Source organism: Actinia tenebrosa, unplaced genomic scaffold (assembly GCF_029948245.1).
Source record: "Actinia tenebrosa isolate PJP-AT-01 unplaced genomic scaffold, QUT_ActTen_1.0 PGA_scaffold1__47_contigs__length_23844297, whole genome shotgun sequence".
Classification (NCBI taxonomy): domain Eukaryota; kingdom Metazoa; phylum Cnidaria; class Anthozoa; order Actiniaria; family Actiniidae; genus Actinia; species Actinia tenebrosa.
The window spans coordinates 15813451-15838142 of NW_028292578.1; the positions used below are offsets into that span (position 1 = coordinate 15813451).

The 24692-nt window shown below is 38.4% G+C and overlaps 4 protein-coding genes and 1 pseudogene across 5 annotated transcripts; 3 read left to right on the forward strand and 2 right to left on the reverse strand.

Annotated features, from left to right (window-relative positions):
• The first annotated feature begins 1346 nt into the window (after positions 1-1346).
• LOC116300323 (uncharacterized) lies at positions 1347-5974 on the forward strand. Its single transcript, XM_031709173.2, has 4 exons — positions 1347-1525; positions 1659-1758; positions 2212-2460; positions 2906-5974. The coding sequence occupies exons 1-4, from the start codon at positions 1425-1427 to the stop codon at positions 5522-5524; spliced, it is 3069 nt and encodes a 1022-aa protein (XP_031565033.2). The 5' UTR covers positions 1347-1424; the 3' UTR covers positions 5525-5974.
• A 116-nt stretch (positions 5975-6090) lies between these two features.
• On the reverse strand, positions 6091-8125 carry LOC116300332 (neuferricin-like). The gene is made up of 2 exons (XM_031709185.2): positions 7153-8125; positions 6091-6802 (listed from the first exon to the last, which is right to left on the reverse strand). The coding sequence occupies exons 1-2, from the start codon at positions 7899-7901 to the stop codon at positions 6604-6606; spliced, it is 948 nt and encodes a 315-aa protein (XP_031565045.2). The 5' UTR covers positions 7902-8125; the 3' UTR covers positions 6091-6603.
• Positions 8126-14568: 6443 nt separating this feature from the next.
• LOC116300297 (peroxisomal sarcosine oxidase) lies at positions 14569-20800 on the forward strand. Of its 2 annotated transcripts, XM_089032983.1 has the most exons (10): positions 14569-14838; positions 15258-15368; positions 16089-16240; positions 16321-16531; positions 17190-17322; positions 17669-17721; positions 18215-18361; positions 18638-18817; positions 19125-19200; positions 19875-20800. In XM_089032983.1, the coding sequence occupies exons 2-10, from the start codon at positions 15264-15266 to the stop codon at positions 20006-20008; spliced, it is 1191 nt and encodes a 396-aa protein (XP_088889109.1). In that variant the 5' UTR covers positions 14569-14838; positions 15258-15263; the 3' UTR covers positions 20009-20800. The 2 variants fall into 2 exon arrangements, with proteins under 2 accessions (XP_088889109.1, XP_088889110.1); XM_089032984.1 differs by lacking the exons at positions 14569-14838; positions 16089-16240.
• Positions 20783-22307, reverse strand: LOC116300286 (uncharacterized; annotated as a pseudogene).
• A 425-nt stretch (positions 22308-22732) lies between these two features.
• On the forward strand, positions 22733-24687 carry LOC116300274 (SREBP regulating gene protein). Its single transcript, XM_031709115.2, has 5 exons — positions 22733-22819; positions 22970-23099; positions 23560-23711; positions 24411-24524; positions 24601-24687. The coding sequence occupies exons 1-5, from the start codon at positions 22733-22735 to the stop codon at positions 24685-24687; spliced, it is 570 nt and encodes a 189-aa protein (XP_031564975.1).
• Positions 24688-24692: the final 5 nt, after the last annotated feature.

Genomic DNA, 24692 nt, shown 5'->3' on the forward strand with positions numbered 1-24692 from the left:
CGGCTTTCGACTATGAAGCCAAGCTTAGGACTATCACCTTTTTCTGTACTGAGTTTGGTGCCGAAGCAGCTGTTAATTAATTCCTTTGATCATTATATTGTCGTTTTTGCAGATTCTATAGTAACTCATTTATCATTGAATATAAAAGATTAAATTAGATGGATATCAACTTATAGCTGAATGTAGTTTGGGACGGCAGAACTTCGCCAGTTTCAGTGAACGATTTTAGTTATTCAGTTCAGTTCAGGCTCAGTAAATGTAATAATATGAACTTTTTTTAACCAATTCCATAAGAATGGCAAAAAATAACTAGTTCATATTCTCTTGTCTCTGATTATGAATGCTGATTGATTGGATGTAATTAGGTTGGATCGAGTTGGGAAATTCAAATCTGGCCGTGCAGTCGTATTTATCACTTCAGTTACCTGAGTTTCTAAGAAGAGAACTATCTTCGTGTTACGAGAAACAGCTGTAGACTGGCTCGTAATGTCTGTAAAAATACCTGACTCAGTGGCTTGTTAAGTCTCTAAAAATCTAAAAAGTAAAACATGATGTCAAATGACTTGAGTATACACTGAGATCGCTCATTAAAAGTGCGGATTGATTGGATGAATTTTATTCTATTCATTTTATTTTATTTTATTTTATTTTATTTAGAGTGCACGCACCAAACCCGTGCACAATAAGTAGACTGATTAGCACGACTATTTCATACAGAATACTTCGTTTTCTAGTTGCTTGGTTATTACTATTTAGTGCTAAAAATTAGTATTAGTTTCACGGGTTTAGTGCGAGCACTCTATTAGCTTTACGACTGGTACTTATGAAAAAGAAAAAAGAAAAAAAAAACTAGTAGTTAAGGGAAGAACATTAACAGGACAAGAGTTCCATATAAAGTTCCTCCAAAAATAATAAAACTGTGTAATTGGCTTGGATCTTGCATCATAAATCTGTCGTCAGTATTTACCACTTTACGAACCACAGTACAGTTTCCTACCCTGCGTAGCGGCCCAAGTGGGGAGGGGAGGGGGAAGGGGTGGGGGGCCTTCCTTCCTTCCGCCACAGGCCCCCCACCCTTCCCCTCCCCTTCCCCCTCCCCTCCCCACTTGGGTCGCTACGCAGGCTACAGTTTCCAAGAAAAAACAAATTGGCTAATATAATATTAATAGACTTATACATCCTAATACATATCGAATGGAAGGGTATCGAAGTGGAACATGTGCTGACCAAGAGAACGTGGGCTCTGGGTATGACATTCAAAGCAAATATTGGCAGGTCACGTGCCCCGGTCTTAGTAGACAATCTCATGTGTTGGGCTTCCTGTGTTAGTCCCCTCGAACGTTTCCCACACGTTCAACGACAAACAACAGCTACAAGAAGAATGATTGATTATTATCTGTAAAATGTCTCTATTTTATTGAGCAATGAAGGACTACTGGACTCCTATTGCTACGCTTACTATGTTTTTTGATGGTATGCTCAAATATCAGGCTGTCCAATGCTTCTGCACTCGAGTTTTCCTCAGGTATATTGAACAACACGTGTAGCTCTAAATACTGTCATTTAGCAATCAGATTTCTCTACATGGATATCCATCGACTTAAAATGAAATGTTTGGTTTCATTTTGTGACTTTCGTGAACCTTGTTTTAATTTCAGTGACAAAGATCTCGTGAATTATAAACCGGACGAAAATGGACCTTGTGACAGCGTGGAATATGATGGAAAAGAAGTAAAGACAGAACAAGAACAAAATCAGGTTGGTATTGGTATTGCTTTGGCACATAGTATGGAGATGGAGAGCTCCCCTTACCAACTTTTTGTTAATGTCAACTACAGTATACAACCCCCCCAACTCCCCCCTAAATACACAAAATTTAAGGGAGCTATTCATCCTTCTAATCAGAGATATTTCCTTTGAAAGTGAGTTTAGTTTTTTTCTTTGCCTAGAAAATTGGGGGTTAATCAGTTTAACAAATCTACCTGCTTTCTGATTGGCTGTTATTTAAACATTGTGAAGACTCTGCTGAAAATCCTTGGGGGGAAAAAATCACAACAATAACTTAATAACAGTAATAAAAATTGAGTTTATGCATTTATAGTTCATGTGAACCAATATTCCATGTGTCCCCCAAGCCCCCACCCCTGTTCCACCACCCCTGGGTATAAGTGTGATTCCAAATCTAATTAAAATTCCTCTTCATCATTAAAGGAGGGAAACACAAACTCCCATCAAGGGGTCGTAAATTCAGACATCAGCTCAGAAGAAGATGATGATGACAATGTGATGATGACATCTCTGGATCATCGGAAAGCAAAGGCTCTTGCTAAAGCTCCATATATCCATCATATGGAAGAACCAGATGAGCTGGCAGCAGAAGAGCTGAAGATGATGTATAGAATGGGGTTACCCACTTGCTTTCTTAACTCACCGAGAGCCTTAGACTCTGATGAAGATGAGGTTGGTTGTATATGAAAATATATGTTGTCTAATAACTAAGTTGGATTGATGAATTAAAGTTTTACATTTTAACTCTTAACCCTTTCACTACTAGAGCGGCCAAAAGCGGTCGACCAGAAATGCTAAATTTTTCCTAGAGCAGCCAAGAGCAGCCAGCTGAAAAACTTTTTTGCTTTTTATTTACCCTTCCCCTAGAACATTTCTGTGTTGAAACATGTGAACTATTGTTTTTTTGGGATCATTAAACAATCAGATTCTATCAACTGCTTTGATGTATGTTATGAGGTCTCAATATCTAGTGAGCATATGTTTTTCATTTTGATATTGAGAAATAAAAAACACCCTAATTATGTTCCAGGAAGAGCCTGTGTTGGACCCTTTTAGCCTCTAGTAGTGAAAGGATTAATTAACATTTTTGACAGTAGAATTTGTTTTTTTCTTCTAGGATATTCCTAGTTCAAGTTCAATCCAGAGAAAAGGGAATTGCAAGAAGAGAAGAGGGAAGAGACGTGGCCAAAGGAGTCAACCGAAGATCTCTTCACATCCTTTATATGAAAAGGGAGAATTATTCAATGGAAAGGTGCACGAGGCTCCTATGCCAGGAACCTGGCAGAGTTTAGGTGGTGAAGACAATGACAAAGCTAAGTCTGAAGAAAAAGATTCATTCAGTGTGGTTTTGAAGAAGGGGATTACTTTATCTCAAAATAAAGATACATCGAAGCCTGGAGACATTTCAAAATCATTTGCAACCGTAGAGGAAGAGATTTCTTCAAACGCTGTGGCTAAAGTGAAAGAATGTGACTCTTATGCAACAGATGAAAAAACTTTCAATACAGTTACAAAGGCTGCTGAAAATCTATGTACTTTGGACAAAAATGAAGCTATACAATCTGAAGAAAAACTCTCTTCTGCTACAGATGAAGATAATATGCACCATACAGAAATGAAGTCTGACAAAGATTTAGTATCTCATTCAGATTACACTGTAGAAATATTACCAGTTTCAGGACATCAGGACACCAAATTGGAAACTCTGGCGGCAGATAATCATGGTCATAATTCAGATGGTGATGTTGAGGATCTTCATGTTTCTGACTTAGACCTCATAGAGACAAAAGAAATGAAAGGCATGCAACTAATAAACCTAGAAGAATTTGAGGATGAACAATATGTAGAATCTGTAGGAGGATGGGAAGAATATTGGAGATATTATGGATACTCGTTGGTCTGGGAAAGTTGGGTTGCGAATCAGGATGAAAGTCATCAAGCACCGTTGTATGTTGCAACCAGAGAGGTAGACGATTCTTCTGCAGATGATAATAAGAAGAAAGATGTTAATGAAAATAAAAATGAAAATTTGAAAGATGATGCTGAAATGGGATTTAGAGAGATACCTGAAAATGCCAAGAATGGTAGTGTTTGCTTAACAGATTCTGATAAAGGAGAATCAATGACTAAAGAAATGAACTGTGATGAATCAAAATTACATATCAATACAAATGATGATAACTTTAAAGCTTCTGATGGAAAATCAGATGATTTACAATCGAAGTGGGCACAGCATTACAATGATGTTTACTCATATTATCACGAACAATACAAGCATTGGAAAAGTCAGGGTTATGTTTTTGATGTTCCTAATGATGATTCAAAGAAAATAGCAAAGGACAGCGATAACTTATTAATGAAAGATGTAAGTTTTGAAGAGCAGAATGATGCAGTAAGCTGTGGTTCTGGAAATAAAAGATCCAAGAAGCAAAGGGGTAACCAAACTAACAGTGGTACTGGATGTAATAGTGCAGCAACTTGTACAACAGTAAATAGATCCCATACAGAAAGTAGCGTTCAGAGTGTGAATGGATCAGATGATGATGATTCTGATGAACCAGAAGAAAGACCCAAGAATTTAAAGAGGGGCCATGAGTTGGACTTTGAAGAACAGCGTGCCGAATGCCTCAAAAAAGCATACAGATTAATGGGATTCAAAGTCTCTGATCCCAGAGCTGCGAATTTCAAAGCTCTACCGAAGTTCAGGTATGGTAAAGTTAAGTACCAGACAAAGAAACTGCAAGCTAAGAGCAAGAAGCTTTATATTAATCAAAAACCAAAGGCAGGGATTCAAGAAGAAAAGCTCTTGCAGCAAGTGAAAGATTTTCTTAATAGAAAAGAGACGAGCACTTCAAGTTCTTCTAGTGAGTTGCCGTCCAGTGCTAGTGATTCTGAAGATGATGGTAGTGATGTTAAAGCTACTGAAAATCTTGAGAAGAATTTAGGTGGGAAGGATATGACTTCAGTTGAAACAATGGGCGAGGAGAATGGGGACCATAAAACGAAACTGAAAGACAAGTCTTCAGGGAAACATGTTCTTGAAAACAGATCAAATGAAATATCTGGATCAAGTGCTTTCTCACTGGCAGATTTAGATATGGAATCACAAAGACAAGACCCTGCAGTTGCAAAATACTGGTTCCAGCGCTATCGTCTGTTCTCTCAGTTTGACAAAGGCATAAAAATGGACAAAGAAGGCTGGTATTCAGTAACACCAGAGCGCATAGCTGAACACATTGCAGAGCGCTGCAGGTGTGACCTGATTATTGATGCCTTCTGTGGTGTTGGGGGAAATGCTATCCAGTTCGCTTTTACCTGTGAAAGAGTAATTGCAATAGACATAGATCCTGTGAAGATTGCATGTGCTCAGCATAATGCAAAGATATATGGAGTGCAAGACAGAATTGAGTTTATCGTTGGAGACTTCATGCAACTTGCAGGTAGTTTACAAGCAGATGTCGTCTTTCTCAGCCCACCATGGGGAGGCCCAGGTTATACGAAATCTGAAGTTTTTGACATACAAACCATGATTTCATTGGATGGATTTAAACTGTTTGAAAAAGCTAAGGAAATCACTGAAAATGTCTCTTATTTTTTGCCCAAAAATACTGATGCTGAGCAGATGGCATCCTTAGCTGGTCCTGGGGGGAAGGTAGAAATTGAACAAAATGTTGTGAATAAGAAGTGCAAAACTGTAACAGCCTACTATGGGCATTTGATTTCAGAGTCTTCTTAATGCATAGAACCTCAGAAAACCCTCCATAAGGACAATTTTACCAACATAAAATTTGTATGAAATTTTATTGTTTTTTCCCTTCTTAACTTTAATTTTTAGGTTGATTTTACATGAACAATAAAAATTCTTTCATTGAAAAAAGGCCTTTCATTATTTATCAGACATTCCCATTTTTGAATGGAATATAATTATATTCCTTTTTACTTTGGGTGTAATGTTTTCCCATTTCAGATCACGTCATTCCCTTGAGAATCCTTTCTTTGTTTATCGGTTGGGCATGAGAAGATGATGAATATGGATACAATTCAAACAAAAATCTTATTCTCAAGGGAATGACACATGGTCTGAAATAGGAAAACATTACACCCAAAATAGAGAGGTTTTTGGGCCCCACCATGGAATGGCAGATGTTAGAGATACATGTACATACTATTGCCTTCAAATATTGTTTCGAGTCAAGGCATTTGGGTCAAATTATACAAATGAAATGTATAAAAACTGACCTTAATGCAATGATTGCTTGAAGGCAATTGAGTGTAACACTAATATCGGCTATTGCAGCCCCCCCCCCCCCCAACCCCCTCCTATGTGTAGGGCATGGATACCCTCATTGACATATACATACCAAGGAGATTTTGAACCACTTTGCCAATCTCACGAGAAAAGTAAAATACCTTCTGTGGCCATACATGATATTTGAAGTCCCAATATGTTCACGAGATCAGGGCTAAAAGTAATGGCTGGGCAATGGACAATGTCAGGCCAAAATTGTGATTCACTTCTTTTGCTTGACTTCTTGACCTGTCAGATCTCCATCCATTTATGTTAAACATATAACTATATGTTTAACAGACAAAAATTTGTGTTGAAGCATCCAAATACATTGAATACATATGTATGTGCAGTAATGAGTACTAATTTAAATAACAAGGTAAAAATGTATAATCTAGGTAAATAAACAAATACCTGTAAACCTAAATCTATGGACTCTTTGTTCAAATCAGAAAGCTAGTTAGAGTGTGAATGTTGCCAGGAAAAAAAGGCAACTGCAATAGAAAATGATCTAGAAATTGTAACTGTTAACTAATCCTGCACATAACATCCATCTTGTTACAGCCAGGGTATAGCTTTAGATTAGGATGGTTCAAATCACCCTCATCTCCTTCTCTAGTGTCACTGGATACTCCAGATGTTCGCACACAGACACACTTTGGATCCTTAGAACCAGGCTTGAAGTATTGTCTCGGGACACCTACCCAATTTCTACTAATGCCTCCGCTGAAAAAAGAAAAATGAAAATTTTCACAAATCTCCATTAAGTATTATTACTCAAAAGGACATGCAAATCTCAAGAGGGTAAGGAGATTGAGTGATTTTTTTAGTTTCCCACATAGTTGATAAACTGTTGCTATGGGAATATGAATCTATGCAACATCACACAAGATTGTAAGACATTTATTAGTCATTTATCATTTGGGGGACATCTATGTTGCCTAAAAAAATGAATGATAAAGAATAACGATTTAATAAAAAAGAGGGCTTAAATAACTATGGGTATCTAATAATATAAAATAACCTTATGTGTTTATTTATTTATTTTAAGCTTCTTCGTAAGACAATTTACTTGCCTTTCTTTGGAGCACCAGACTTCAGCACCTTCAGTTTGACTCCATTTTGAGTTACAAGGAGGGAACTTCTTATCTTCTCCTTTCTGTATCTCCTTCAGTCGTTTGCCTTCTTTAATCAAAGCTTTAGCCTGCTTCAGAGCGTCCGTTGGTTTGCCATTCTCATCGTAATATCTACCAATGACTTTACCAATGTAGGTATAATCTTTCCTGTAGAAGTCCATCCAGTCTTTTATACCCAACATCTCTTCTGGACTCAAACCTGACACATCATCTGTTGCCTTCTCCCTGTTAAACATCCCAGTAACAAACGATGGTGTTGAATCCCTCCCAGCAAACACGTTATAGCCACTACCTTTACCATAATGACGCCGACCCTTTTCTACATCGTACACTCTGCCAAGAATAGCAATATAGACGGGTATGTTGGAATCAGAGCCATCATGTTTAGCAAGTTCTGTGGCACTCATAACGACACCCTTCTTGCTTAAAGATGGTGTCTTGACTTCGTCTATAGCTTTTTGATTGGAAAAGTACAGCACAGCAATGCTGATAATGACAATAACGATGGGTAATGCGATGTAGTTCATGTACAAAGTACCAGTGGTGTTCTTTAACGACCCAGAAGTCCCAGAGGGAGGCTTCTGGTCTCTTGGAACAGGTTTGCTAGACATCAACTTCACTTTACTTTCTTTTGATCTTTTACTGGTTTCTTCGCCGTCTGATGGTTCGAGTTCTGTTATTTTAGCCATTTACACTGTATCTTTGGCTGTTCGGACGAGATAAAACTTCTCAAGCTGCTACAAATTAATATTGATCAAGACCAAATGATTGAATACATCGATCAAGAGACAAGTTGTTGATTCTCTTGTTCAAACTGCACAGGGAACCCAAACATCGAACCAAGCCGCTAGTATAGTACGTACACGAAGTCTCATTTGCCTTTCTTCACTAAAAGTCGGAGGTTGAATTAAACTTATTTATGTATATTTTAATGTTTTAATAAAGAAGGAAGAACCATGCCAAAAAGTCCAACAAATGATTGGCATATTTTTTAAAAAGTGACGAGATTAGCTGTGGGTTTCCTGTGTTAGTAATTTGATAGTCGAACTTCACTTGAACCCACTGAACTGGGTCCTTACTTCATGTATGACCACTCGAATTGGCACTATCTTGGGGTTGTGTGTTGTGGTAGTGTTGCATCGTTCGGTGTCACCTTTAGTGATCCGTGTAGGTGCAGCACATGTAGTTGGTGTAATACCCGTAGTACCCGTGGCAGGTGTAGTACCTGTAGTACCAGTAATACCTGTAGTATCTGTAGTAGGTGTAGTAGATGTAGTACCTGTAGTATCTGTAGTACCTGTAGTAGGTGTAGTATCCGTAGTACCTGTAGTACCTGTAATACCTGTAGTAGGTGTAGTATCCGTAGTACCTGTAGTACCTGTAGTATCCGTAGTAGGTGTAGTAGCTATAGTATCTGTAGTACCTGTAGTAGGTGTAGTACCTGTAGAACCTGTAGTAGCTATAGTAGGTGTAGTATCAGTAGTACCTGTCGTATCTGTAGTACCTGTAGTACTGTAGTACCTGTAGTACCTGTAGTACCTGTAGTAGGTGTAGTAGGTGTAGTATCCGTAGTACCTGTAGTAGGTGTAGTACCTGTAGTACCTGTAGTAGGTGTAGTACCTGTAGTATCTGTAGTATCCGTAGTGCCTGTAGTATCCGTAGTACCTGTAGTAGGTGTAGTACCTGTAGTACCTGTAGTAGGTGTAGTACCTGTAGTATCTGTAGTATTCGTAGTGCCTGTAGTATCCGTAGTACCTGTAGTAGGTGTAGTATCTGTAGTACCTGTAGTATCTGTAGTAGGTGTAGTATCTGTAGTACCTGTAGTACCCGTAGTATCCGTAGTAGGTGTAGTACCTGTAGTACCTGTAGTAGGTGTAGTAGATGTAGTATCCGTAGTACCTGTAGTAGGTGTAGTACCTGTAGTATCTGTAGTACCCGTAGTAGGTGTAGTACCTGTAGTATCTGTAGTAGATGTAGTATCCGTAGTACCTGTAGTATCTATAGTACCCGTAGTAGGTGTAGAACCTGTAGTACCAGTAATACCTGTAGTACCTGTAGTAGGTGTAGTAGATGTAGTATCCGTAGTACCTGTAGTATCTGTAGTACCTGTAGTAGGTGTAGTATCCGTAGTACCTGTAGTACCTGTAGTACCCGTAGTAGGTGTAGTAGGTGTAGTATCCGTAGTACCTGTAGTATCTGTAGTATCCGTAGTAGGTGTAGTACCTGTAGTACCTGTAGTAGGTGTAGTACCTGTAGTATCTGTAGTATCCGTAGTACGTGTAGAACCTGTAGTAGCTATAGTAGGTGTAGTATCAGTAGTACCTGTCGTATCTGTAGTACCTGTAGTAGGTGTACATAGTACCTTTCACGGCAGCCATGTTGATGGGTAGAATTAATAAAATTGTTCATTCTATTGTTGAATTCATTTTAATTTCGCTTTAGGAATGAAATTTGATTTTCCTTACTCTGAAACATGCCCTGCCTTACTGGGCGCGTCACCAGTAGCGTTCATTTTACCTATCAAGGCGTACGCATGAAGACTATAATAACTCAAAATAAATAGGTGAAGAAAGACTTATAATCATACTTTAGTTTATTGTTTTCTTTTTAATATATTTTTTCGATTGACTTGAATTATTTTGGAATTATCCCTTAGATTTCAGGATATATACATCGTTAATCGAATATATCTACAGTTTCATCTAAAAGTCATAATGTCTTGATGTGGTTAAGGCAACTATGGATCTAACTAGAACTATATATATCTTAATACTTTATATCACTATATTTAGTTTTTAGACAAGAGACCATAGTGTGATTTGGTAAATCCTGCGAAATATTCTTTAGGTAGCGCATTTTTGAGTCTATCTGACTAATGCACTCTACCCTTGGGAAAATTTTGTTACTTAACGTATACTTGAACAATACTTAATGTGTATTTATTTGACTTAATGTGTATCTGAACAGGTATCTAACTTGTATTTTAACAACTTTGTTAAATCCACCTTTTATTTGATATGTATCTATACAGGGATTAAAATGTATTTATACACAAAAATAGGAACTCAGTTGTTCAACCTCAAGTTAAGTAGAGTATTTTTAAGCTACTTGATCTGTACTTAACTACTGCTTTTTCAATAATTACACTTAAAGTAGTGTACTTAATGTATATCTGAACATCCCCTCTCCCTATTTGAATTAAAGTAGTACTTAAGTAGAGTATTTGATAAGTATTTGTTCCGTATTTAACAACTACTATATTATCAAATACATATCAAGTATACGAGGTTAATCCGTATTTATACACCCTATCTCCCCATTCGAATTAAAGTAGTACTTAAGTAGGGTATTTGATAGGTATTTGTGCCGCACTTAACAACTACTATATTATCAAATACATATCAAGTATATGAGGTTAATCCGTATTTATACACCCTCCCCATGTAAATTAAAGTTGTACTCAATTAGTATTTTAAAGTACAGTTGCTACAGCCAAAAATCTCGCGCTGCAGCACAATTGCAAAATTTTGCAGTGTAAAGCATGGATAACACAGCGCTACAAATCGTTGCTTGAAAGCTGCGATAAAGACATATTATTATAGTTTAAATTTGATATGTTGTAGTACGTCTACGAACGATGCTAGCAAGCTGCACAATATCACTGCATACTGATGCGACAACTGAAACATTTACCGCAACATGTTTGTAAATATATGCCGTTAATCCTAAATAAGGTAGCATAGAAGCACAAGTTATATATCTGCAATAATGACTTAGATATTTGCCTTACATTTTCCAAAATCTACTGCTTGGTCGAAGAAAGCTTGCTCGTAATGTAATATCTTCTGTCAAGGCAAGCCGGCTTTCAACTACTGTATTCTGTGGCTACGTTGGATTTCGAAACCTCCTAGTTTACATCCCGTATGTAAAAAAATATACCTTTTGAATTCTTCTTCATAAAACTTGGACTTGTTTTAAATCGAAGTCAGCAGTTCTTATAATTCTCGAAACCTATTGTCAGCAAGTCCTATAAAGTTCTCGCACAATATGCTGCTAAGAACCCGCGCATTCGGAGTTCAGCAGCTTGATTACGATAAGAAAAGATCGCTGTACCACGAATAAAACTTTTCAACGTCCATTAAAATGTCTTTGAATAACGCAAAGACAGAAAAAAGGCAGCATTTTGCCGTAGATTGGGACGGCTTCTAATCCAAACAAGATACGTGCTTGGCGGACTTTCGCGCGCATTGTTGTGGCTTCTCGGATTTCATTTTATTTACTTTGATCACGAGCACAGTGCATGGCTTCGATAATTCAATAAATCTGCTTATCATGATTGGCTAAGAAATCCAATCCTCAATTTCAAAATCTAAATGCGTGCTTACCAAAGCTCGTTAGAATAGTCCGCCAATATATGCAGAACTCACAACCTAGTCAAAGCACTACTTTAAAGATTTACTTTTGCTAGAATGAAGATTGAAGATTGAAGATTGAAGATTGTCAGTATATACGGAAATATATTAGTACACCGTGCCTGCAAAACAGTAAGCTAAAGCCGGCCATGTTATTGTCATAATCAGAACATGAGAGACAAACCGTTTCATCCCCGAAGTAATAATATACGTTATGGCTGGTAATGGGCAGCACAAGAACAAGAAGAAAAGCCCGTGGAGAAACTCAATTTGCTTGCTTTGACGATAATAAACGACGGACAGAACTAGAGAAGAGGCCAAGATGATACATAACATGAAGAATTATATGACATGATGAAAAGTACACTACAAACAAGAGGATTCCAAGAACTGAACACTTACGATCCGATACGCGGTTTTCCGTTTTCCAACGGCTTATACTATACCTATGACAAGGCCAAGATAACTGAGCTGGAGGGACTAAATGCAGACAAATTTATACCGCATCAATGAAGTCTACTATAAATCTTCATATTCACAATAGTAATAGAAACAAAACGTACAAAAAGAAACGCCAGGAGCATGGAATACGACACGTTTATTTGTGCCAATTTGGTTCGTATCTGATTGAGACTTTTTTAACTTAGTATTGTTATCTTCTTCAATTGATGCAATGGATTCACGAAGCCATCCCGAAGTGAATGATTCGCTATCTAAAGAATCCTTAATTGTGAATTAAGGAACAATCACTCTTCTGATAAATTTTTGAAGATGGCGCATAGCATTGTGATAGGAATCATGAAATCCAGATCGTATAGTAAGTAGATGTGACAAATATATATTAAGTAGCTATTAAGGCAATTCAAGTACAATTTTTGTTGCACATTAAGTATATATAAAGTATAGTACTTTAAATACATATTAAGTCAAATATTCAAGTACGAATTAAATATGCATTAGTTAGCTGGCAAGACAGAATTAAGTACTCGATAAATAGGGATGAAGTAGTGATTAAGCAATCCATTATACACCTAGTTTGATAATGCCATGTTAAATACAATTCAAGTATATATTAAGTATATGTGACAAATATATATCAAGTAGTTATTAAGGCCATTTTAAGTGCAATTTTTGTTGTACCTTTTATAATCATTAAGTATATATTAAGTAGGTGGTTAAATACATATTAAGTCAAAAATTAAAGTATGGATGAAATATACATTAGTTAGCTGGCAAGACAGAATTAAGTACTTGATAAATAGGGATAAAGCAGTGATTAAATGTAAAGCAAAAATACAAATTAAATACATATTAAGTAGTTCTCAATTACATGTGTTAAGTAGTGATTAATTACATGTTAAGTATAAAAAAATTTCCCAAGGGTAATAAGTACACTTTGTTTCCCGTTAATGAAAACTGCTCTATGGTCTCTTGTTATCAAGTATAGTGTTAAGTACAAGCTAGAAATTCACTGAGGTATCAACAACACAAAGAAACACAAACTACTACAGATACTACACCTACTACAGTTACTACGGATACTACAGGTACTACAGGTACTACACCTACTACGGGTACTACAGATACTACAGGTACTACAGTACTACAGGTACTACGGGTACTACATCTACTGCAGGTACTACGGATACTACAGATACTACACCTACTACAGGTACTACGGATACTACAGGCACTACGGATACTACACCTACTACAGGTACTACAGATACTACACCTACTACGGGTACTACAGATACTACAGGTACTACACCTACTACGGATATTACAGATACTACAGGTACTACGGATACTACACCTACTACAGGTACTACAGGTACTACACCTACTAAAGATACTACACCTACTACGGGTACTATGGGTACTACAGGTACTACGGATTCTACAGATACTACAGGTACTACACCTACTACAGGTACTACAGGTACTACACCTACTACAGGTACTACGGATACTACAGGTACTACAGGTACTACACCTACTACAGATACTACACCTACTACGGGTACTATGGGTACTACAGGTACTACGGATTCTACAGATACTACAGGTACTACACCTACTACAGGTACTACAGGTACTACACCTACTACAGGTACTACGGATACTACACCTACTACAGATACTACACCTACTACAGGTACTACAGGTACTACAGGCACTACGGATACTACAGATACTACAGGTACTACACCTACTACAGGTACTACAGGTACTACACCTACTACAGGTACTACAGGTACTACGGATACTACAGGTACTACACCTACTAAAGTTACTACAGGTACTACGGATACTACAGGTACTACATCTACTACAGGTACTACAGATACTACAGGTACTACACCTACTACAGGTACTACGGATACTACATCTACTACACCTACTACAGGTACTACAGGTACTACAGTACTACAGGTACTACGGATACTACATCTACTACACCTACTACAGGTACTACAGGTACTACAGGTACTACACCTACTACGGATACTACGGGTACTACAGGTACTACAGATACTACACCTACTACAGATACTACAGGTACTACAGATACTACACCTACTACAGGTACTACGGATACTACAGGCACTACGGATACTACAGATACTACAGGTACTACACCTACTACAGGTACTACAGGTACTACACCTACTACAGGTACTACGGATACTACAGATACTACACCTACTACAGATACTACAGGTACTACACCTACTACAGATACTACAGGTACTACACCTACTACAGGTACTACAGGTACTACACCTACTATAGCTACTACGGATACTACAGATACTACACCTACTACAGGTACTACAGGTACTACAGGTACTACAGTACTACAGGTACTATGGGTACTACAGGTACTACGGATACTACAGATACTACACCTACTAAAGTTACTACAGGTACTACAGGTACTACGGATACTACAGGTACTACATCTACTACACCTACTACAGATACTACAGGTATTACTGGTACTACAGGTACTACACCTGCCACGGGTACTACGGGTATTACACCAACTACATGTGCTGCACCTACACGGATCACTAAAGGTGACACCGAACGATGCAACACTACCACAACACACAACCCCAAGATAGTGCCATTTCGTGTGGTCATACATGAAGTAACAACCCTGAACTGAATCCTCCACAAGACACACTCTGGTAATAAATTATCGCTGGTAGGTAAACGATTTATTGACCGGCAGACCGAGTTTACAGTAATTTTTAAGCAAATAATTGTTCAATGCAAAATGGTTTCAAGTTGGAGTCGAACCTAATCAGTTGTATTTTATTATACAGTAGTATTCACTATTTTATAAATAGTGCAATTAGACAATACACCTTTGGTTTTGTTTCACGGATATATGAGATGTAGCATGCACCTTAACGAGACTAATACTAACAACAATAAGAAACATTCAACTCTTCGTTTGCACATAACGTATTAGCCACCATCTTGGATGAGTTTAACAAAAGACTTGTATAATGAAATCTTTTGTTATATCATCAAACATGGGCACCATGTCTTTTGTTATTTCACTCCATTGGGACTGATTTGAAAACCAGCAATAAGTTGAGTATGATATTGTTTTTGTAGAAACGAATGTCTTCCACATATGATGTCTGTGTGGTTGGTGCTGGTATTATGGGAAGTGCAACAGCAAGACATCTTGCAAAGTTAGGACGCAAAACATTGCTGTTAGAGCAGGTAATTTCCTACACTCCCTCCCCCCCCCCCCCCCAATGATGATTGCATTATTTCTGACTCAGGCCTGTAGTGTAAACTTCAGATGAGGTGTATGTTATATGCATCAATACACCCATCCAGACTACAGGCCTGTGGCACTTCTATAGACCCCTTGCAGCAGTTCCCAAACCAATTCAACTTTTGCTGCATTGTAATATGCTGTGAAGGGTCTATAAGATGGACATTAATTGTTGAATCATTTATTAATTTGTAGATCCACAAGGGCGGATCCAGCCAAAATTTTAGGGGGGGGGCTAATTAAGTTTCCTCCGTCAACACAACAGAAAACAATATAAAAAAGCATTGTTTTTTGCTGCTGAAGGGGGGGGGGGGGGGGGGGGCTTCAACCCCCCTTTGCCCCCTGGATCTGCCCTTGATCCATTCTATTGTGCATTAAGTTATCCATTCAGTCAGGTCAGTCAGGTCAGTCAGGTCAGTCAGGTCAGTCAGGTCAGTCAGGTCAGTCAGGTCAGTCAGGTCAGTCAGGTCAGTCAGGTCAGTAAGGTTAGTCAGACAGGTTATGCTGGTTATTCAGGTATACTTAGTTGGGTAAGCCAGGCAGGCTGATCTTGTTAGTAAGACCAGTCTCATTAGTTAGACCAGACAGATCAGTCAGGTTGCTGCCTGCCTTCCTGTACAAAATCTGTACAAAAAAAAGCAAATGCCTTTTTTCTGTTGAAGTTTCCTTTGCCTCACTGGAGAGGTAGCTCTCATGGACAAACTAGAATAATTCGCTCCACCTACCTGGAACCGTATTACATGAAGATGGCTGAAGACTCAAAAAAAATGTGGATAGAAATAGAGAAAGAAGCTGGGGAGATGTTGTTTCACCAGTGAGTTTATTCATCCCTTTTCATTCCTTTCACTTCCCTTCTTATCCCTTTCATTTACTTTCCTTCTTTCCTTTTTGAAGAAATGTGGGCAAGCTAATGGTAGAGGAACTGCCATCCACCCATGTCAAAGAGGAGGCCAAGCTATTGCAAAGTCACAACATTGAATATGAAGTCCTTCCACCTCGGCAACTCAGAGAAAAGTTCCCAGATCTTGATTTTGCTGGATATTCTGGAGTTGTGGAGAAAACAGCTGGGATATTAATGGCTGACAAGTGTTTGAAACATTTGCAAGTAAATGAATAACTTTCCTTTTATTAGTCATTTATTTTGTTGATAAATACCATTTGCCAATTTGCTGTTGCCACCCAAAATTAGTCATGACTTTAAATCTCTAAATGTGTGCAAGGAGGGAGGAGGGAGGACGGAGAGGGGAGGGGAGGGGGAGAGGTGTGAGTGGGTCGGGGTAAATAAAAAATATTTCTTTATAAGGAGGTCTAAGGTCTTGATCTTCATTGCCACAAGCCTGCATATTGCTGAGTTTCCATCACAGGTGATAAAATTATTTGAATCTCATTATCTGCTCCAAATGGTGGTCAACACTGACCACCATGTGCTGTCAACCAGAAAGAATCATAGTGAAAGCTTATGATGTAGCTGATGAACATTCTGCACGATACAGAAAATGATGTCATTTGAAACCCAGCAATAGTGGTAGCCATGTTCCATGTTCCATGTAGCCAAGATATCAGTATCTGGAGAATCTACTATCTGTTGCACCTTTGAAAGTAATAGAGGCTTTGCACCTAAAGTGATGGCAGCCATGAGAGGAGGCACAATAATAGAGTCTTTTCTCCCTGGGAAAAACTGAGTACTTTATCATGTAAATCAGATTAGACCAGATTCAATCGTTCCTGCCTGCATATTAAAAGCCTGTATGCTGTGTTTGTAGATGCAGTTTATTAAGTATGGAGGAACATTACGAGATGGTCAACAGGTATTGGATATTATTCCTGCTAAGGATGGTGTTACGATCAAGACTAGTGAATCTACATTCAGAGCCAAGAAAGTCATCATTACCGCAGGTAGTGACAATGGACTATTTTCGAGTTCCAAATTACCGCTGTGTTTCTTGATTACAGACTCATTTACAGAGGGTTATCCTCAATTTTGTGCAGGATATTCACGTGTTCCATCAAATGAAGTTCCGTCGAGTTTCAAAGTGTTCGTATTGTTGAAGTTTTGCATTCTTTACTTTACTGCTAGTATATGTGATTATTTCTAACACTGATACGAGGCTAACTCTGTGTAAATGTGTCTGTTATCAAGAAACACAGCGGTAATCTGAAACTCGAAACTAGACCTTTTTTTTTCACTCTTCGCTCTAATAAAACCAATCGATCTCAATATGGGTTAACTTTTCTTTTAAAGGTCCTTGGACAAATAAATTGCTGGAACCACTAGGACTAAAACTACCATTGCAGGTAGGTATCGAGGGTAGTATAGAGGCAGTACACTCGCCTCACCTTTGGGGTCGTGGGTCGTCGTGCGTGCGATTCCTGGACTCGGATTCTTATTTCGTGTAGAGGACACATCCTACGTAATTCAATAGCAACCAAAGACTCTTAGTTATACAACAGAACGAAGCCAACAAAGAATTCAATAAGTTTTATTGAATTGCGTATACATTGTGTCCTCTATTGTGTCCTCTACATGGAGAGGCTCTTGACTCGGCATCACATATGAGTAAAGTTTGTCAGGTCGCTCTCTCCTTTGGAATCAGGTTTTTCTCCAGGTTCTCAGGTATCCCTCTCTCCACAAAACATAAGAAGCTAAATTCCAATTCATTCTGTGATTTATCCGTGCTGGGACATGGTCACGGTATCGTTATACGATCCTTCTTTTTTTTTCGCAACAAGCACACAAAAATGATCTGCTTCAATTCCTTTATAGTAAATGATTTCTCTGTATACGTAGGTATGCAAAGCTCCTGTGTTATACTGGAAGATTACTAAGCCAGACGTCTACAGTTTGAAGGATGGTTTTCCTTGTTTTTATGATGCTTCAGATTCTGATAATCACATCTACTTTTTACCGAGTCTTGAATATCCTGGCTTGTTAAAGGTGAGTTGTGAGATAAAGAGGTGATCCTATTGATGACGTTTCCCACTCATACGATAACCATTCTTATGGGAAGCCATTTGAATGTTACAGCATGTCGCACCGTGTACGTGCTGTAAGTGCATTACCGTATGCTTTCCACTCATACGATAACCCTTCTTGTGGGAAGCTATTTCAATGTTACGGCATCGTGTACATGCTGTAAGGTCAGTATCGTACGTTCCCCACTCATACAATAATCGCTCTAGAGTTTACTTTTTATTTCATTTTTCTGTACAGCTTGGACCAACGGGTGAATCACAAAAGTCTTTGCCCTTCAGACTGAATGACCCGGAAGATCGGGACACAGATCATTCTGACATAGAACGCTTCATAACCCTTGTTTCGCATTACATCAAAGACCATTTGCCTTACGTGGACCACAGGACACCCGCCATCAAAGAAATGTGTCTTTATACGGTAAGACAATTTGCAAAAAGGGATTCATTAAAGCAATATAGCTCTATACACTTATTTCAAAAAAAGGCAGTCGGAAAGAACGATGAACGAACGAATGCGTCCTCCAACGTACACCTCTCTTTCCTTTCATTTCCTTTCCTTTCCTTTCCTTTCCTTTCCTTTCCTTTCCTTTCCTTTCCTTTCCTTTCCTTTCCTTTCCTTCCCTCTCCTTCCCTCTTATGAATATGGCGGATATGACGTCACATGCATGCCAGCGATATTTCATATTCGCGTTTTTTCACAAACGTCAACGTTTATTTCTTCTCAGATGACACCAGAACGTCGATTCGTCATCGATAAACATCCCCGATTCGACAATATCATCATTGCTACTGGTTTCTCGGGTAAGTAGCCTGTTATACTGCCGAGCACTGCTCCTTGGATACTAGGGGGTGGGGGTCAGTACTATACTGATATTTTTCACCAAACTTAGTGCTTGCATCAAATGACTGAGTTCCTCTTATGCAATCAAAAGGCTTAGAAAGATTGTCTTGTCATGTGACGTAATTTCAGTAGTAAGAGTAGAAAGCATCTTAGTGTCCTACGCAGCTGTTATTAGTGTCGTCACGCAACGCTCACTGCCGTGACGACACTAATAGCGGCTGCGTAGGGGACTATAAGTATTTCAGCTTGACGTGACTAGACTACGCAGGAACGTTTTACAAAAATTCTCAAGCTGAGCTTTGCCGTTGCACACACGATTCAGATAGAATTTTGCTTGGCTTGGGCGCAATGTTTCCCCATCTCGGACAAAATGTTATTTCCTAAAGTATCATTTCTTCGTTAACGGTTGCACACGAGAAGACACATAAATAAGGTTTGAGTCTTACTTCAAGAGAATTTCAGGTGGTCTGAAATGGGGAAAACACTATGGCCCACGGTTACTAAGTACATTACTGTGATCTTTCCTCCCCCTGATTTTTCAACTTGTCTATCTGAAAACGGAGGGGGGGGGGGGGATAGCTACGTCGTTATCAATCGCATTCTTTATATTGAGAATATGTTTTTGCTTTTGTAGCTCATGGATTCAAGCACGCGCCGGTAGTGGGGAAGATCCTGAGTGAACTAGTTCTGAATCAAACACCTTCTTACGACATTTCACATTTTAAGATTTCAAAACATATCACGGGAAAAACCAAATCATCTCTATAAAAACTGTTAAGATCAAATTTATATTTAAAACAAATAATTGAATAAGAATGAGAATTACGAATTTACAACATTTCACATTTTAAAGTTTCAAAATTCATGACAGGAATGAAACAAATCATCTATATAAAACTGTTAAGATTAATTTGATATTAACAAAATTATTGAATTAAGAAAGACTAGGAAACAAAAAATGTCGATATTTTGCTTCAAGTTTCTTAGAGAAAGTTCTTAAGCTCAGCTGTTTTAATATATTATATATGAATTTTAAATAAGTGGACTGATTGCTTACCTAGTCATACATCGCGCGCGTCAATGAATAATAATAGTAAAATAATATCACGAGGTATCCTTTGCATTTCAAGTAATTGATCTAAGACAAAAAAACTATCTTACATTTATTTTAGGGTTTTTCGGTCCTTCTATGAACGGTTAAGATCAAACTTCTATGCAATAAAAAATTATTGGGATAAGAAAAATTGAGAAAAAAATGATAATTTTATGCTGATCAAAATATCGTTCCCACAGAAGCCATACCGCCAGGTTCCTATCAGCAAAAAGCAACACTTTCCTATCAATTAAAAGCAAGACTAACTTTGATTTACAATTACTGATGACCAGGACCAGCAGACTTCAAATTAATCATATGACAAATGGAGAGAAGAGAAAAGAACTCATTTGTTTGCACTTTTCTAGGAGTCCATTTGTCTTGAAAGCTGAATAAACGTTGCAGCAATTCTCAGTTTTGTTCATTAAACAAAGACAATACCCAGTAAATAAACTGATTCCACACCTTTATTTCAATCAATTATTCCCAAGGTCTTCCCCTCATCAATCTATACTAGCATTTTCATGAAAACTTATTCATGGAGAAAAGAAGATTTAGAGCTGTTTTTGTATAAGTGAGAAACGTAGAGTACTGAATTGCAGCACCGACTTATACGGTACGACATGCGGTAACTGAACATTGAAATGGCTTCCCATTTCCTTCCAGTATTTCATACATTCACAATTTACGCCTTGCAACAAATTACAATAAGATACAGTACGACTACATTCCCCACTCATATACGAAAGCGGACGCTCTATTTTAAATGAATCAATCGTGATCAATACAAATCTTTGAATCAATATGCAATAGATAAGTGCTTTAGTTTCTCGTCTTTGGCACTCCTAGATGCATTACATCACATCTCGAATGTTGTCCAGCACCAGTGACATTGAAAGATCTTCCCTTGATGTCTTGTGGCTCTGTCAACCATCTGCTTTTCTTGGTGTCGTAATACCGGTCAAGCACGTTTAGGGACCAAGGAACCTTAATCTTGCGCAGCTCCTTGGCGAAAAATCTTCCAAAGTTTATCACCTCGTCCTCTCTTAGACTTCCCTTTTTGTTGTCTGTCGGCATCCACGCGCCAAGGTAGGTCAAGAGCTTGCTTTTCTTAGTGAAAGTGGTGGCTTGCTTGAATGCCTTCTTGACATTTTTGCGACCCTTGTTCTTTCCATCTCCTTTCCAGTATTTTTGTCCTCCTCTTTTTTTGTTGGGTCCCGAGGCATAGATATGCCACTCAGCCATCATGAATCGATCGTTCTTATAGATATTTTTATCAATCAAGTGGAGCTCTCTCGCAGTCTTTGCCGGTGACCCTAGGATCAGGATACGCCTTGCGTTGTTTCCTCCAGCTTCACGGATCGCTCTAACCACGTCAGCAGTCCAGCGATTGTACTTGTCTGGATTCATGCGAAGACTTTCATTGCAAGTGGGACTTCTTTCCCCCGCATCCATCGAGCCCTAGCTCAGTGAACAGGTTGAAGCCAAGCCTATAGTTCTTATCTTTGAGGTGCTTAGCCACGGCTGTCCACCAAGTCACGTAGTTCACACGATCTTGTTCAGTTGCGTAGGCTTCGGCGTGATGGTGTATCCACGAAATAATCGGCGCAACTCCAACCTGAAGGCACTTATCAACCACCACCGTGAGGTTCCCAAGAAACCATTCAAATTTGCGGTTGTTGTACGGTGCCGTGTACAAGTCTGCTCTGGACCGAAGCCTTACGTTTCTAAACCCCTTGGCATAAATATCTTCGATGTTTTTGTCATTGTACTTCTTCAACGGGTTTTCTGTTTTAAACCAGTTTGTCGAGAACCCTTGCGCGATGAGCTTCTGGTAGTCAGCAGGGCTGATCGGCTCTGATACCCTTATGGCTGATGCGACGCCAAAGAAACACGCTAAATAAAATGCGAACACCATTGTGAGCTTTACCGAGCTAAATCTCACAAGGATGAATGCTATGTGAGGAGGTTGAAAGCTGATAAGGTTTTTAATAGTCTAAAGTAAGCTGGAACCGTCAACATTGTTCAGCGATAGCCAATCATGGTCATGATATGAAGTCATAGTGATACTTTTCTGTTTGTTTTACGCGGCATTTTTGTCATTCATTTAAGACAGCCATATAAGATATCTTTTACCCTTTGTTAAAACTACCCAATCCGGTTTTAAGCTAAAAAAACATGTCACATGAAATCGAAACCTATTTACCTGTTGTTTCGTAGACTTTGGTCGGTCCAGCCCAGAGTCTAGCCAGTGCTAGGTCTGATGTTTTTTGTCTACGCCGGTTCTTTAACGGGCTACCTGTGGTTGGATTCCACAGGAAGAGCAGTTGGTTTCCCTGTGGTATGGAAGCGGCCGCCATGTTGTTTGTACACAAGAATTTTTACGTGACTGAGTTTAGATGAGCGTTGTGTTTGTCCGTCGCTGGATTATCGCTTTTATTGTAGCTCTGGGGGTTATTTTTATCATATCTTTATCACTGAGGAAGGTTAGTTTGTACCTTAAACCTTTAGAATTGGAAAAAAGAAACACACAAAAAGTCTACGCTTCCAACTTTTAGCTTCTCGAGTTCCAAAGTTAGCTTACTTTTTTAGTCGATTTGATGAATGATTTGTGAGGTTTTGCCTTCTTGTTTTAGTCAGACGATGGACAAGATCTAGGAGACATACCAAGTGAATCATTTGAATGGATTGATATCGAAAATCTGACGGAGTACAGACAATGTAGGAACTCGGTGCAGGGTGCATTTTTGATTGTGGACGAGAGAGGTAAGGAATACGTCAGCTTACGAAATACTAGCTAATTAATAAACTTCACCAAAACTTAATTAATACTACAGCTACCAAGCACATCTGCTTACTGGATCATTATTCATGGTTTTTTTGGTTCTATCAGGACCTATTCTAACTGCCTCTAATAGCTACAAAAGCTTTTATGACATACATTTCTTTATAATTTACCTTTTCTGTTGCCAGTGTTTATGATGACATGCATTAAGACTGTAAATTGTTTCAAAAATTTCTTAACCAATATTTAACTTCTTGCAGTCAATCTCCACTTCATTGGTTGGCTTGACATCAAATAAACATTACTAATTTTAATTTCTATTTCCATACTCCCTTCCCATCCACTTCCCATTTTTCATTTATTTATTAAATTGGTTCTGCCATCATAAATCATACAGATATTCATTCGCTGAATGAGGGGTTGTTTCAATTTTTCTTGTAGGATTTGTATGCAAACGAAGTGATCTTTCGGCTAGTGGTTGTTGCCATAGTGATGGTGACAGTACAAAGCAGTTTTACTGTGGTAACTGTCAAATGAACAATTGTTGTAGTGTATATGAGCACTGTGTGTCTTGCTGTCTTGATCCTAAAAAGGTATGGTCTACTCATATTTAGGATGCTTTCACAGTTAAATTACAACCATTCCCAAGAAAGTTAAATGACAAAGATCCTCCCCCCTCAAATCCCCAAGAGAACCTGTTCAAATACAATGTTGGTGGTATAAACAAAGGAAGCCAATGAGAAGTATTTTGTCAAATACCACTAACATGGCCATGATGACGTAACATGCAAACTAAGTTTAAAACTAGTATGGATTGAGCATCAGTAAGAAACATATAAATGGTGTGAAAAACAGGAGAGAATTAAGCAGATCTACTCACATATGATTGTCAGGTCCAAGGGTCAAACTCATTATTATAGGGAAGCACCAGTGGCGTGTGCTGCTAATGCGCTGCCTCTCACTAATGCTGCCCGAGTTTGAGTCCTTACGATCTCGATGTTGTATGTAAGTAGAGTTGTTTGTTGGTTCTCTCCTGTGCTTTGAGGGTTTTTCTCCGGGTTCTCTGGTTTTCCACCTTCCTCAAAAATCAACTTCTAAATTCTAATTCAATCTCTGGGCTTTCACCTAGTTTGGAGCCTAGCTCTGTTGTGATTGTCCCAAGCTGTGATACAACAGCGAAAGCTTTGTAGATTATAGCAGCCTTGTCAGAGGTGGTGCATTAGCAGCATATGCCACCCATACTTCTCTAATTTTATATCCTTTTTAATCAGATTAATATTTACTGTTATTAGAAATTACTATTACAAGAAGTGATCAGTATTTGGAGGGCAAGCCCTAATGTGATCTACAAGTCTGTCAAGGATCAGTTTGAATTCTGCCTGACCAAATGTAGGACATCGTCTAAGGTACCTATCGACAACTTAAAATGCCACTTACAATTGAAAATTTCAATGAAATTTTTTTTTTGTTTCATCTTTTCAGAGTGTATGGCATGAAAACTCCTACAAAGATAGAAGATATAAATATTGTTTTGGTCTAACACCACCAGAATTTGCACCATTTAACTAGAAAGA

Coding starts and splice junctions, on each gene's coding strand:
- LOC116300297 (XM_089032983.1), top strand. CDS start 15,264: ATGTCTTCCACATATGATGTCTGTGTGGTTGGTGCTGGTATTATGGGA. Junction 15,369..16,088: donor AAACATTGCTGTTAGAGCAG/GTAATTTCCTAC, acceptor TTTCTGTTGAAG/TTTCCTTTGCCTCACTGGAG. Junction 16,532..17,189: donor AGTGTTTGAAACATTTGCAA/GTAAATGAATAA, acceptor CTGTGTTTGTAG/ATGCAGTTTATTAAGTATGG.
- LOC116300332 (XM_031709185.2), bottom strand. CDS start 7,901: ATGGCTAAAATAACAGAACTCGAACCATCAGACGGCGAAGAAACCAGT. Junction 6,803..7,152: donor GTCTGGTGCTCCAAAGAAAG/GCAAGTAAATTG, acceptor TTCTTTTTTCAG/CGGAGGCATTAGTAGAAATT.
- LOC116300274 (XM_031709115.2), top strand. CDS start 22,733: ATGAGCGTTGTGTTTGTCCGTCGCTGGATTATCGCTTTTATTGTAGCT. Junction 22,820..22,969: donor TATCTTTATCACTGAGGAAG/GTTAGTTTGTAC, acceptor TTCTTGTTTTAG/TCAGACGATGGACAAGATCT. Junction 23,100..23,559: donor TTTGATTGTGGACGAGAGAG/GTAAGGAATACG, acceptor TTTTTCTTGTAG/GATTTGTATGCAAACGAAGT.
- LOC116300323 (XM_031709173.2), top strand. CDS start 1,425: ATGAAGGACTACTGGACTCCTATTGCTACGCTTACTATGTTTTTTGAT. Junction 1,526..1,658: donor TGCACTCGAGTTTTCCTCAG/GTATATTGAACA, acceptor TTTTAATTTCAG/TGACAAAGATCTCGTGAATT. Junction 2,461..2,905: donor TAGACTCTGATGAAGATGAG/GTTGGTTGTATA, acceptor TTTTTCTTCTAG/GATATTCCTAGTTCAAGTTC.